The 13,632-nt window shown below is 43.4% G+C and overlaps 1 protein-coding gene across 2 annotated transcripts in view; it reads right to left on the bottom strand.

Moving 5' to 3' along the window:
• The window catches only part of IL6R (interleukin 6 receptor), a 60,674-nt gene that overhangs the window by 21,297 nt on the left and 25,745 nt on the right, over positions 1–13,632 (bottom strand). The window contains exons 4-6 of one of the 2 annotated variants that reach the window (XM_064282646.1): positions 12,037–12,221; positions 11,369–11,535; positions 10,671–10,812 (exon numbers count right to left, since the gene is read on the bottom strand). In XM_064282646.1, coding sequence (XP_064138716.1) covers positions 10,671–10,812; positions 11,369–11,535; positions 12,037–12,221 — 494 coding nt within the window. The remainder of the gene's footprint in view (positions 1–10,670; positions 10,813–11,368; positions 11,536–12,036; positions 12,222–13,632) is intronic. The other variant, XM_023554017.2, reaches the window with a different exon arrangement.

The following is a 13,632-nucleotide window of genomic DNA, read 5'->3' as shown; positions in this document are numbered from 1 at the left end:
CAGCCAACACACCAACTGCTCTGACAGGGATCACAAGAGAGGGTCCCGGACAGGGCTGGAGAAAAATGTAGAACAAAATTCTAACTCACACACGCACAAAAAAAAGACCAGACTTACTGGTCTGACAGAGACTGGAAAAACCCCAAGAGTATGGCTCCTGAACACCCTTATAGCTCAGTAACAAAGTCACTCCTGAGGTTCACCCTTCAGCCAAAGATTAGGCAGGCCCTAAAACAAAATGAGACTAAATGGACACACCAGCCCAGGGGCAAGGACAAGAAGGCAGGAGGGTACAGGAAAGTTGGTGATGGGCAACCTAAGGTTGAGAAGAGGAGAGTGTTGACATGTCATGGGATTGGCAGCCAATGACACAAAACAATATATTAATTGTTTAATGAGAAGTTAGTTTGCTCTGTAAACTTTCATCTAAAGCACAATTAAAAAAAAAAAAAAAAAAAAGAAGTGAAGGACAAAACTGGGATTGAAATCGACTCAGCCTGGTTCCAGGAATAAATCTTGTCTGTATTTTAAAAGGAGCCCTGGTGGCATAGTGCTTAAGAGCTAGGGCTGCTAACCAAAAGGTTGGCAGTTTGAATCTATCAGCTGCTCCTTGGAAACCCTATAGGGCAGTTCTACTCTGTCCTATAGGACAGCTATGAGTCGGAATTGGCTCAACGGCAATGGGTTTGTTTGTTTTATATTTTTAAAAGTTATCTCTGCATTTTTTCCTATTCTGGGACTGTACCTCACTCAGCTTTGCAAACTCAGGACTTAACAGAGGTCTGGCATCTTGCTGAAAAACTGTTTGCAGGTAGTCCCCGACTTACAACAGGGTTCAGTTCTGATGACTCTGTCGTAAGTCTGTTCTGACACCAAATACTTCATTTTATTTATTTTTTTGTTTTCATTATTAATGGTTTTTATTATCAGTATCTTTATAAATGGAGCCTTGGTGGCACAGTGGTTAAGAGGTATAGCTGCTAATCAAAAAGTTGTCAGTTCAGATCCTCCAGCTGCTCCTTGGAAACCCTATGGGGCAGTTCTACTCTGTCCTATAGGGTCACTATGAGTTGGAATCAACTCAACACCAATGAGTTTTTATCTTTATAAATCTTATCTGTATTTGTCTTTGGGGTTTGAAATATTACATATAAACTTACAGGTATGATGACATCAGCAAATTACATGTTGCCACAATGTAATATAGTACATATTACTAAAGATAAGATGTACAAAAAAAAAGGATGGTCGTAAATGTTGTGCATCGTAAGTCAAATATGTCATAAGTCAAGGACTACCTGTAGTTAGTAAAATTTCAATTATGGGGAAAAAATAGATTGGACAAAAGACTAGAAGAAACATTAACAATGGCTGCCACTGGGTATTTTCCCTGTATTAATATTTCAAAGTTTTCTACAAGAGTGTAGATATAACTTACAAGGAATACTAAAGGGTGTCCTCCGGTTAGAAAATCAATTACATCAGGTAACAACCCAAGACTAGAACACAGGTCAGAACAACCAATATCAACCCAGATAGGGAAGTCACAAAAGTAAATCAAAGCTAAAACACTGAAAATAGGGAAACAGAGATGTCAATATGTAAAAGACGACAGCATTAAAACAAAAAGAGAGACTAAATAATGTAGTGATAGATCTTTCATATGGACAGGAAGTTAAGGCAATATAAAGAAATAAAAGATTGGTTTAGACTTAGAAAAATAGGGGTAAATACTAAGGTAACCAGAAAGGAAAATAAGAACTCTACACATCAAAATAAAAAACAAGAAAAACATAAGGACTCAGCAAATACAAAATCAACAGCAATGAAAAAGATGAAAAAAAAAATACATTAATAAAAACGACTCAGCACAGAAAATTAAGTGGAACAAAGAAACTGTTGACAACACACATAAAAAAAAAACATCAAAATGACAGCACTAAACTTGTACCTCTCAATAATTATGCTGAATGTAAATGGACTAAATGCAGCAATAAAGAGACAGAGAATGGCAGAATGGAGTAAAAAAAAAAAAAATCCATTTATATGCTGCCTATAAGAAATACACCTTAGACTTAAAGACACAAACAAAAACTCAAAGGATGGAAAAAATATACATTAAGCAAACAACAATCAAAAAGAGCAGAAGTGGCAATATTAATCTCTGACAAAATAGACTTTAAAGAAAAATCTACCACAAAGGATAAGGAAGGACACTACATAATGATTAAAGGGTCAATACACCAGGAGGACATTACCATAATAAATATTTGTGCACCCAAAGACAGGGCTCCAAAATACATAAAACAAACTCTAACAGCATTGAAAAGAGAGATAGACAGCTCCACAACAATAGTAGAAGACTTCAACACACCGCTTTTGGTAAAGGACAGAACATCCAGAAGGAAGGTCAATAAAGACACAGAGGATCTAAACGCCACAATCAACCAACTTGATCCCATAGACATATACAGAACACTCCACCCAACAGCAGCCAAATACACCAAGGCACATGGAATATTCTCCAGAATAGACCACGTATTAGGCCACAAACCAAGCCTTAACAGAATCCAAAACATCAAAATATTACAAAGCATCTTTTCTGACCATAAAGCCATAAAAGCAGAAATCAGTAATAGAAAAAGCAAGGGGAATAAAAAAAAAATCAAATACGTGGAAACTGAACAACACCTTGCTCAAAAACTACTGTGTTATAGAAGAAATTAAGGATGGAATAAAGAAATTCACAGAATCAAATGAGAATGAAAACACATCCTACCAGAACCTTTGGGACACAGCAAAGCGGTGCTTAGAAGTCAATTTATAGCAATAAATGTACACGTCCAAAAAGAAGAAAGGGCCAAAATCAAAACATTAACCCCACAACTCAAACAAATAGAAAGAGAGTAGCAAAAGAAGCCCTCAGGGACCGGAAGAATGGAAATAATAAAAATTAGAGCAGAATTAAATGAAATAGAGAATAGAAAAGCAGTTGAAAGAGTAAACAAGATCAAAAGCTGGTTCTTTGAAAAGATCAACAAAATCAATAAACCACTGGCCAAACTGACAAAAGAAAAACAGGAGAGGAAGTAAACAACCTGAATAAGAAATGAGATGGTCGATATCACAACAGACCCAACTGAAATTAAAAGAATCATAACAGAACACTGTGAAAAATTATACTCTAATAATTTGAAAACCTAGAGAAAATAGACAAATTTCTAGAAACACACTACCTACCTAAAGTAACACAAATAGAGGTAGAACAACTAAATAAACCTATAATAAAAAGAAGAGATTGAAAAGGTAATTTAAAAACTCCCAACAAGAGTACAGATATACTTTATACCCATAACAAATCGAATGAATGAATGACCACAATCCAATAAGAGATGAATAAAGACCATACCTTAGTTTTTTTAAAGAGAAATATATCTCTGTTCATTTAAGAATTGGTTTGAGTTTATTTACTGGGGTTTTGAGAACAGAGAAACTCAATATAAAAGATGGCAGAGGCCTAGCTCCATCACATACCAGGTGTGTGACCTAGGTCAAGAGGCTTAGCCTCTTTTAGACCTTGTTTCATCATTTCTAAGGAAGGTGATGAGCCTCTGGGGGCTAATATTACTAGCCAAAAGGTTGGTGGCTCAAAGGTGCCTCGGAAGACAAGCCTGGTGATTGAAAGGTCACAGCCTTGAAAACTCTTTGGACCCCAAGGCATAATTGGTCTCTATTTGCCTGCAGCAACAGAGGAAGAAGGAGAGTCAGGAACAGGAGGAGAAAATGGAATGTGTGGCAAACTGCCTGCATGAACAACTGTCTCCTTTGTCATGAGACCAGAAGAAAGGGGAAAAATGCAGAAGAGAACTCCAAATTCTCATGGAATCCAGCATTTCCGAAGCCATGGAGGCTAAACCCCGATATCATTGCCTTGAGATAATCTTTGAACCTGAAACCAAAAATAACCCCTGAAGTCCTTAAGTTTAGCTTAACTCAGAAGTGAAGACACTCCAGAAGTCCATCTTTCAACCAAGGATTAGATAGGCATAGAAAACAAACATAACACACGTGAGGAACATGCTTCTTAGATCAAGTATGCAAGACCAAATGGGCAACACCTGCCAAAAGCAAAGATGAGAAGGCATAAAGGGACAGGAAAACAGGACGAATGGACATGGAGAACCCAGGGTGGAAAAGGAAAGGGGGGGAGTGCTGACACATTGTGGGTATTGCAACCAATGTTGCAAAACAATTTGTGTATAAATTTCTGGATGAAAAACTAACTTGCGCTATAAACTTTCACCTAAAACACAATAAATATTTAAAAAATAAAAATAAATTATTTCTTAAAAGCCCCTACAGAGCAGTTCTACTCTACACACACATGGTTGCCATGAGTTCAAACTGACTCAACAGCAACTAACAACAAGCAAGGAGATGGCTTCCTCCTGGACAGATCACCGAGAGCACACACATGAAAGAAAACCTGGCACCACCCTGACACACACAAATATTTGTTGAAAATCCACCTGACTCCCTTTTTAAATTGCATATTGTGGCCAGTTATGATATGGGTGGAGTCCCTAGGTGGTACAGCGGTTAATTTGCTCAGCTGCTATCCAAAAGGTTGGAAATTCTAGTCTACCCAGAAATACCTCAGAAGAAAGGCCTGGCAATCTACTTCTGAAAAGTCAGCCATTGAAACCTATGGTCGTTGGATTATACATGTGGAAAACTGTTGAGTTGCATATGTTTTGTTGTGTATATTTTTACCACAATTAAAAAAAAAAAAACTTATGGAGCACAGTTCTACTCTTAAAAATATGGGTTTACCATGAGTAGAATTGACTCCATGCCCACTGGTTTACTGGTAAGATATAGGCTACTAGTATTTTTTTTCTAGTGCAATAGAGAGGGAAAATGGGAGCGGGCTGAGAGAGAGAGAAGAGGCTAGGGGTGGCAGAGAGGCCGGGAGCAAGGACAGCAGAAGGGACCACAACGCCACACACACAGGCCCAGGAGAGGAGACAGGGAGACCTGCAGGCAGAGCAGGCCAGGCGTAGGGTAGCTCAACACTCATTCCACTCTGAGAGGCTCACTGACTTCACACCTTTTCTCACCACCAAGTGGGGAGTCAATCACTGCTCCTCCATTCATGCAAAAACTCACTGAGGAACTCACATTTCCTGTGGAGAAATTAATCACCTCAGCTGGGTCTCCAACACCACCCAGGATGGTCTGTAGAAAATTCATACTGGTCTGAGACTCAGGAAGAAAAAACACACCCAAGGCACGGTGTCTATCTATGTGGTATAAGGCTGCCAAAAGTATCTCTCATTCTGGGTCTATGCCCTTCCCCATTTTGAGGGGTTAAAGCATCCTTTCTTTATGAAATAATGGGGATGGTAAATGGAAATCATTACTTCTTGCTTGCTTGGTTTCTTTTTTTTTTTTTTAATGTATGTCCTTTCTCCCAACCAACCCAACCAATTGCTGTCAACTCCAGCTCATGGTGACTCCATGCATGTCAGGGTAGAACTGTGCTCCATAGGGTTTTCAATAGTTCATTTTTCAAAAGTAGATCATCAGGCCTTTCTTGTGAGGTGCCTCTGACTGGATTCAAACCTCCAACCTCTCGATTAGCATCCAAGTGCTTAACCATTTGCATCACCCAAGGACTCCTGTCCTTACTTAACAAAATTAAAAGGTGGCAACTTAATTCGGTCCCCAAAGGTCTTTTTCAAAAATTTACAGGCCTGCAAAATCTCTGCACTACGGCACAGAGAGTTTGGGCAGTCAGAAGGGGTGTGGGAGGAGGTGAGGCCCAGAAGAACCCTGAAAGGAAAGCAGAGTTCACCAGATGAAGACAAGCCACGGGGACGAGAGAATAGGCACAGGTAGGGGGCCATGTTCAGTCCAGCCGGAGGGAAAGAGGCAAGTGAGGGGAGGCTAGGCCAGCAGAGGCAGCCTCAGAAGCCCCTTGGCAACAAGCTAAGGAGTTTGAACTTCATCCCGGAAGCAAACGGGAGCTGAAGAATGGTTGGTTGTATACTGGGGAGTCACAGACCCAGGCTTGTGATTTGGAAAGATGCCTGCGGAGGGAGTGCGGAGGACACGGAGGGCGCCTGAGTGCTTGTACACCAAAGGAGGTCAGTTAGGGGCAGGTTATTGTAAGAATTCTGTCAAAAAAAATTAATCATGGTTACCAAGGGCTTGGGGGAGGCGTGGGGATGAGGAGGTAGGGACTTATTGCTGAAGGGGCACTCAGTTTCTTTTTGGGGTGATGAAAAAGTTTTAGAAATAGATAGTGGTGATGGTTGCACAAGGTGAATGTAGTTAATGCCACTGAATTGTCCACTTAAAAATGGTTAAAATGGCTAATTTTTCTTTTGTTGTTATATATGTTTTACCACAATAAATTAAAAAAAAAAAATCTGACAAGCTGTGACAAGAACCTGAACCAAGGGCACAGGGAGGTAATGTCTAACCTGAAGCTCAGGTTCCTGGCCCAGGCAGCTGGGTGTGTGGCAACATCCTTCATTGGGAGGAGGGACCCAGGGAGGGTTGGGAGGGAAGGTGATACATTTAGTGTGAGTCACGCTGAGTACGTGGCACAGGCGGGAAGAGCTGGGCAGATGTCTGGGTGGAGTGGACAGACAGATCCAAAGCTCAAGGGACAGGTTTGGCCTGGAGACGCAGGTAAATAATAGTAATGCTGGTGTGTGTTATAGACCTACCACGTGCCAGGCTCTGTGCTAACCACTTTCCACCTAGTTTAATCTTCACACCAGTTCTGTGAGACAGAGTCGGTTTTTATTTTCTGTTTTTTTTTTTTTTGAGGCAGGTATTATTCATCTGAAAACCCTGGTGGCGTAGTGGTTAAGTGCTACAGCTGCTAACCAAAGGGTTGCCAGTTTGAATCCACCAGGTGCTCCTTGGAAACTCTATGGGGCGGTTCTACTCTGTCCTATAGGGTCACTATGAGTCGAAATCGACTTGACGGCACTGGATTTGGTTTTTTATTATTCATCTCACTTGACAAAAAAGGAAACTGAGTTTCAGTTAGGTCACACTCTAGTAAGGGGCAGAGCTAGCAACTAGACCCAAGTCTGTGCGACTCCAAAGCCAGGGCTCTGACTAACCAGACAGTGCAAAGTGGTGGGGGCACAGTGGAGGCAGGCGAGGTCACCTGGGGAGAGAAAAGAGTGGGGACAGCACAAGGGCTGGCCTGCAGGGGGCGCCACACTAAGGCGTGGACAGAACAAGATCTCTTCAGAAATGTGCAACGAAACACTGTCACCTGCAGAATTTTCTGCTTGGGACATATGAAGAGAGAAACAAAATGAACTCCCCCAGAATGAGATGGCCAAAGGGCTTTAAAGTGCCAGGATGTAACCTGTTGCCGTCGAGTCGATTTCCAGCTCATGTGAGTCAGAGTAGAGCTGTGCTCCATAGGGTTTTGCAATGGCTGATTTTTTTGGTGGAAGTAGATCTCCAGGCCTTTCTTCAGAGGCGTCTCTGTGTGGACTCGAACATCCAACCTTTCGATTAGCAGCTGAGCACGTTGTTTGCACCACCCAGGGATTTATGCACTTGACATTACTTGCACCCAATTGGGGTGGCATCCTAAGCCCTATGCCCACTCCTCTAGCCCTTCAGAGGACACGAAAGACAAGGATTCCACAGTATAAAACTGATGAGGACGAAAAGCCATCACAGTACATCATCTATCCCGGGGGAAGTCACAGCTCCTGAAAGTCTTCCCTCGGATGCAGGGGCGGGAGAAAGTGGCGGGGTGGGATGGGACTGGGCAATTGATAGCATGTCTACCCATTCCTTTTTATCCACACACAACTGAATAAATGGGTATTTTATTCTTTTTTTTTTTTTTTAATTGTGCTTTAGGTGAAAGTTTACAGAGCAAATTAGTTTCTCATTAAGCAGTTAATACACAAATTGTTTTGCGACACTGGTTGCCAACCCTGTGATATGTCAACACTTTTCCCTTCCCTGTTTCCACTCATCCAGTTTTCCTGCCCCTTCCTGCCTTCTTGCCTTTGCTTTTGGGCTGGTGTGCCCATTAGTCTCATAGACATGATTAAACTACAAAGCATATTCCTCATGTGTGTTATTGTTGGCCCTATACCAAAAAAACCAAATTAAACCTGATTCTGACTCATAGTGACTCTATAGAACAGATTAGAACTTCCCCATAGGGTTCCAAGGAACAGATGATGGATTCGAACTGCCAATATTTTGGTTAGCAGCCAAGCTCTTAACCACTACAGCATAGACCTGTCTAATCTTTGGCTGAAGGGTGAACCTCAGGAGTGACTTCAATACTGAGTTAAAAGGGTGTACAGAGGCCATGCTCTCTGGGTTTCTTCAGTCTCTGTCAGACCAGCAAGCCTGGTCTTTGTCTGTGTATGTATGCGTGTGTGTGTGCATTTGAACTTTGTTCTACATTTTTCTCCCGCTCTGTCCAGGGCCCTCTATTGTGATCTCTGGCAGAGTTGTCGGTGCTGGTAACCAGCCACCATCTAATTGTTGTGGGCTCAGTCTGGTGGGGGCTGCGGTAATTGTGGTGTATTAGTCCTTAGGACTAATCTTTCCCTCGTGTCTTTGGTTTTCTTCATTCTCCTTTGCTCCAGCCAAGATGGGATCTTTTTTTTTTATTCGCCTGGTATTTAAGAATGACTAATGTGGTTCAATTACACTGCTAGACTTGGAGTCCCTGAGTGGTGTAAGTTAATGTGCCCAACTGCTAATTGAAAGGTTGGAGGTTCGAGTCTACTCAGAGGTGCCGTGGAAGAAACAAGTCATTGAAAACTCTATGGGCTGTAGTTCTACTCTGACATGACACACATGGGGTCACCATGAGTCGGAGGTGACATGACAGCAACTAGTACCAGTATGCTACTATGTTAGAGAGATTTGACACTGAAGAAAACCTGAAAGTAATTCCACAATACAAACACCGGGAGCAATGAAATGGGTTGCTACCAAAAAAAGAAAAAAAACCAAAACCCAGTGCTGTCAAGTCGATTCCAACTCATAGCAACCCTATAGGACAGAGTAGAACTGCCCCATAGAGTTTCCAAGGAACACCTGGCGGATTCAAACTGCCACTTAACCACTACGCCACTGGGGTTTCCATGCATTGCTACAAAGGGTAGTAAATTCCCCATCTCTGGAGGCATTCAAGCTGAAGCTGGGTGACCACTTTCTTCGTTGTGGTCAGGGAGATTCCTACATTGGGTCTAAGTCTACTACATTCTCATCTTTCATAGCAGGGAGTCAATAGATAATATCTTAAGTTGTTATTATCAGAAAAAGACCCAAGTAAGCTTCTTATTTAGAGTTAAGGAGGGTAACAACCAAAGAACTAGAAACAGAAAGAGTTAAATAGCTTCCTCTATTCCATGCCTGGAAATGGGATGGGGTGGGGCAAGGGACCATTGCTTGTTATTATAAGGTCGTCTTTGTTTCTTTGCCATGGGCATGTATTAATTTGATAAAAATTTTATAAGTTAAAAAACAACAAAACACTCCAATGAGTTAAAAAAAAGCATTAATCATGCAATAATTAATTTTTCTATTTCCAAAAAAATATTTAATAACATGGGAAATGCTCGCAATATTATATACACACATACACACGTTAATGTACCTCGAAAACTGAAAGAAGTATGATAAAAAGTTATCTACTTGGTAAGAATACTGGTGATAATTATTATTTTCATTAAAAAAAAACCCATTGCTGAGGAGTGAGCCTATTGGATCAAGTAGACACATGAGACTATGTGAGCAGCTCCTGTCTGGAGGGGAGATGTGAAGGCCAAGGGGGCAGAAGCTGGCTGAATGGACACTGAAATACAGGGTGGAGAGAAGGAGCATACTGTCTCCTTAGGGGGAGAGCAACTAGGAGTATACAGCAAGGTAATATATAAGGTTTTGTATGAGAGACTGACTTGATTTGTAAACTTCCACTTAAAGCACAATAAAAATTAAAAAAAAAAAAAAAAACCATTGCATCAAGTCAATTCTGATTCACAGGGACCCTACCTGACAGAGCAGAACTGCCCCATAGGGTTTCCAAGTAGCGGATGGTAGATTTGAACTGCTGATCTTTTGATTAACAGCCACACTCTTAACCACTGTGCCACCAGGGCCCCATTATCTTCATATTTCTATGAAATTTTTCATGTTCTATAACATGCTAATTTAAGTAATCCTAAAAGGCAATTATTATTACATTTAACATCTTTGGAAAATAAAAAGCATCAGTAATTATGGCAGATTAAATATGGCCACAGATTCTTTGCAGCTCCTGCCATCAAGTTGTGGAGTTAGTTTCCCCGCCCCTTCAGCTTGGGCTGAGAGGCCTGGGGAGAACCAAGGGCTCCAGCCACCAGCCAGCACCAGCCATCAGACATATGAGTGAGGTCATCTTGGACCAATCAGACTTGATCGTAGCTGCACTAGCAATTCAGGCATGACCAGTAGAAGAATTGGCTAGATGATTTATTTCCCAAATCTTGAGCCATATAAGTGGTTGCTGTTTTAAGCCACTGGTTTGGGGGTGACCAGTTACATTTACATAACACTAGATAACTGACATAGTCACAGAGCAGAGACATCCCCTCGTCCCTCCACCCCCACCACAGTACCTGTCCAAGGGGTGCCCGTGACCTCCTGGCTCCACTCACTCCACGAGCCGTGCCTAAACTCCTCCTGGGCCCGAACCTGGACCACGTGCCTCATGCCGCGCCAGGCGTCGTGGATGACACACTGGTTCTGGTGCTCCTTGACCTGAAGGTAGGAGGCACAGCGACCCTGGGTCAGGGGGCCTGGGCGAGGCTGGTTACGCAGCTTCACAGGAATACAAATGCCCCCTTGGCCATCTCCTGCCTCTTCAACTGCTCCCTCTCTAAGTCTAGTGGGTGACCAAGCTGAGCAGAGATGCTCCAAAGTCTCCCACCACCCTGGAGGCTCAGAGTGAGATGGGGTTGCCCTCAGAACCTCCATTGGCTGAGCTATAAGTCGCTGCCCCATCCCCAACCTTTTACAAACTCCCACAGGCCTCAGACCCTTGATCAACAACCACCCTCCACACACGTATAGCCCAAATCTCTTCCTAGGTCAGTCTCTCACTTAAAAAAAAAAAGAGAGATCGGCCTGGCATTATTAGCACCACTTTATAAATGAAGCAACTGAGACTCAAAAAGGTTAAGGGACTAATCCAAGGTCACGCAGGTAGTGAGTTGCAAAGCAGAACCTAGAACCATTTTTTTCTTCCTAGCACCCTCTCTCCTACCCTCAAGCATCCAGGGACAGTTTTTGGTCCGGAAGTGAGAGATGAACCTACCATCCCCGTGCTGAATGTCTTCGATCGTTCCGCCCGGTATCGGAGCTCAAACTGTAGCCGGTAGTAATTAGAGTTCCAGGAGGGCGGGTTTTGCCAGGTGACACTGAGCCAGTGGGGGTTTCTGACCATGGCAGTGACCGTGATGTTGACAGGTGGGTCAGGCTGCACTGTGGGAAAAGAGAGCATGACACCTACACAGCTGCAAATACGGTGCAGAGGAGAGAGACCCGTGAAGGCTCTTCCAGCCCCTGGCTCCGACCCCCAACCCCCAGACCACTTCCCCATGAACATCACACACATCTTTGCAGGGCCCTGGTGTACCACAGTCAGAGCTACGAGCAAATAAAGCCCAAAAGGCACCAGCTCATCAAACTCCTCAACCAGCCCCCTCCTTTCCCCTCCAAGAAGTCTATCCAATCTCCAGTTGCTATCAAGTCTATTAGGCTCCTGGTGGCCCCATGTGTGTCAGAGTAGAGCTGTGCTCCATAGGGTTTTCAAGGATTGTGACCTTTCAGAAGCAGATCTCCAAACCGGTCTTCCAAGGTGCCTCTGGGGGGGTTCAAACCGCCAGCTTTTCAGTTAGTAGCGGAGCACTTAACCATTTGCACTGAGAATTAAATTTTTAAAAAGCAGCTGGAGGGTGGGGAGGTCTGGAAAAACTCACTTACAGATATTTAAACCCTCAAATGTTTGGGTTCCACTGGAATTCCTGCCGACACTGTTGGCAACACACAGGGACACCATGTACAGAGAGCTGTCTCCTTCTGGAACCTTCAACTGGCAGGAGAACTTTTGAGATTCCTGGAAATACCGGCATGGCTCCTGGAAGTCTCTTACCAGACTTCTATGACTGCTGGACACAAAATAAGGGCAGGGTATGAATATCAGCTTCTGTACTTATTCAAGAGAGGGGAGAGAAGGTCAGGACCAGGGTTGGAAGTCAGGCTGTGAAGTCTAGCACCGGGGCTTGAATCTCAGCTCCACACTTACTAGCTCTTGTGATACTCTTGAGGAAATTATTCAACTTCTCCAAACCTCCAAACTTCTCTCTCACTTGGAAATGGGAGTGTTTATAGTACCTACCACATGGGGTTTTTGTTAGGATTGAGAAATGCACGTGAAACACCTAGTTTAGCACTTGGCCGGGGGGAGGTGGGGGGATTATCCAATAGACAAGGTAAACCCAGTGCTTGCCTTGCTTACCAGGTCATCTGTAGTGAACAATTTCACTTTTTTTTTTTTTTTTTACATCAGAAATTCTACTTCTAGGTATGACTGGCATCTGTCTCTCTGCCAACCCCACAGCACCTTCCTACAGAATCAAAGCCTCTTTTCAAATTTACAAACTCTGAGAGAGACGGATTACCAAGTAAGCAAGGTAAGCACGGGCTTACTTGTGCTTACTTACTAAACTGTAGTGACCAATTTCACATGGGTTTCACCACTTCCAAGATGAAGCCCATGTGAAATTGGTCACTACAGATTAGTAAATAAGCACAAGTCAGTCGGTGCTTAAATTGCTTACTGAGTAACCCGCCCCTGCACCTGGCATGCCAAAAAAAAAAACCCATTGCCGTCAGTTGATTCCGACTCCTAGCGACCTTATAGGACAGAGTAGAACAGCCCCAAAGAGTTTCCAAGGAGCACCTGGTGGATTCCAACTGCCGAACTTTTGATTAGCAGCCACAGCAATTAACCAGTACACCACCGGGGTTTCCTGTACCTGGCAAAGTCTCTGCCAATCACTTCAGCATGGGACAGTTCACGAGTTCCTGCTCAGTGCCAGGTCCTGTGCTCCTGGCACTGTGGTGGGGGCTCAGAAATGAATTAAGAAAGGGCTCGCCCCAGCCTCAAGGCACTAATAAAAAAGCCTTGCCCTCAGATGACTGTCACAGCCAATAGAAAAAGCCCCAGAAACACAAAGTGCTAGAGGGCAGGGAGGAGACAGCATTTCTGGCAGGTGAACCCAGAAAAGGATTCCGGGTAACTGAAGACATGTAGGTGAGTCAGACAGCCTGGGGTTTCACCCACTTGTGACATATATGAGCACGTGAGGCCTCCAAAGCCACCCACCCTGACACTGGCGGTCGTCACCAACCTCTGCCTTGGGTTTGAACTCTGAGCCCAGCCCATGGAAGGAACTCTTTCCTTTAGTGAAACCTCCTTCAACCCTCCCTCTTCCCTCCCTCCAGCACCACCCAGGCTTCCATCCCACCTAACACCAAGAAAGTGGGGTCAGCAGCCCGTTTACACGTGTGCCCCCC

Source organism: Loxodonta africana, chromosome 3 (genome assembly GCF_030014295.1).
Source record: "Loxodonta africana isolate mLoxAfr1 chromosome 3, mLoxAfr1.hap2, whole genome shotgun sequence".
Taxonomy (NCBI): Eukaryota; Metazoa; Chordata; class Mammalia; order Proboscidea; family Elephantidae; genus Loxodonta; species Loxodonta africana.
This window is presented reverse-complemented; position numbering and strand designations above follow the sequence as displayed.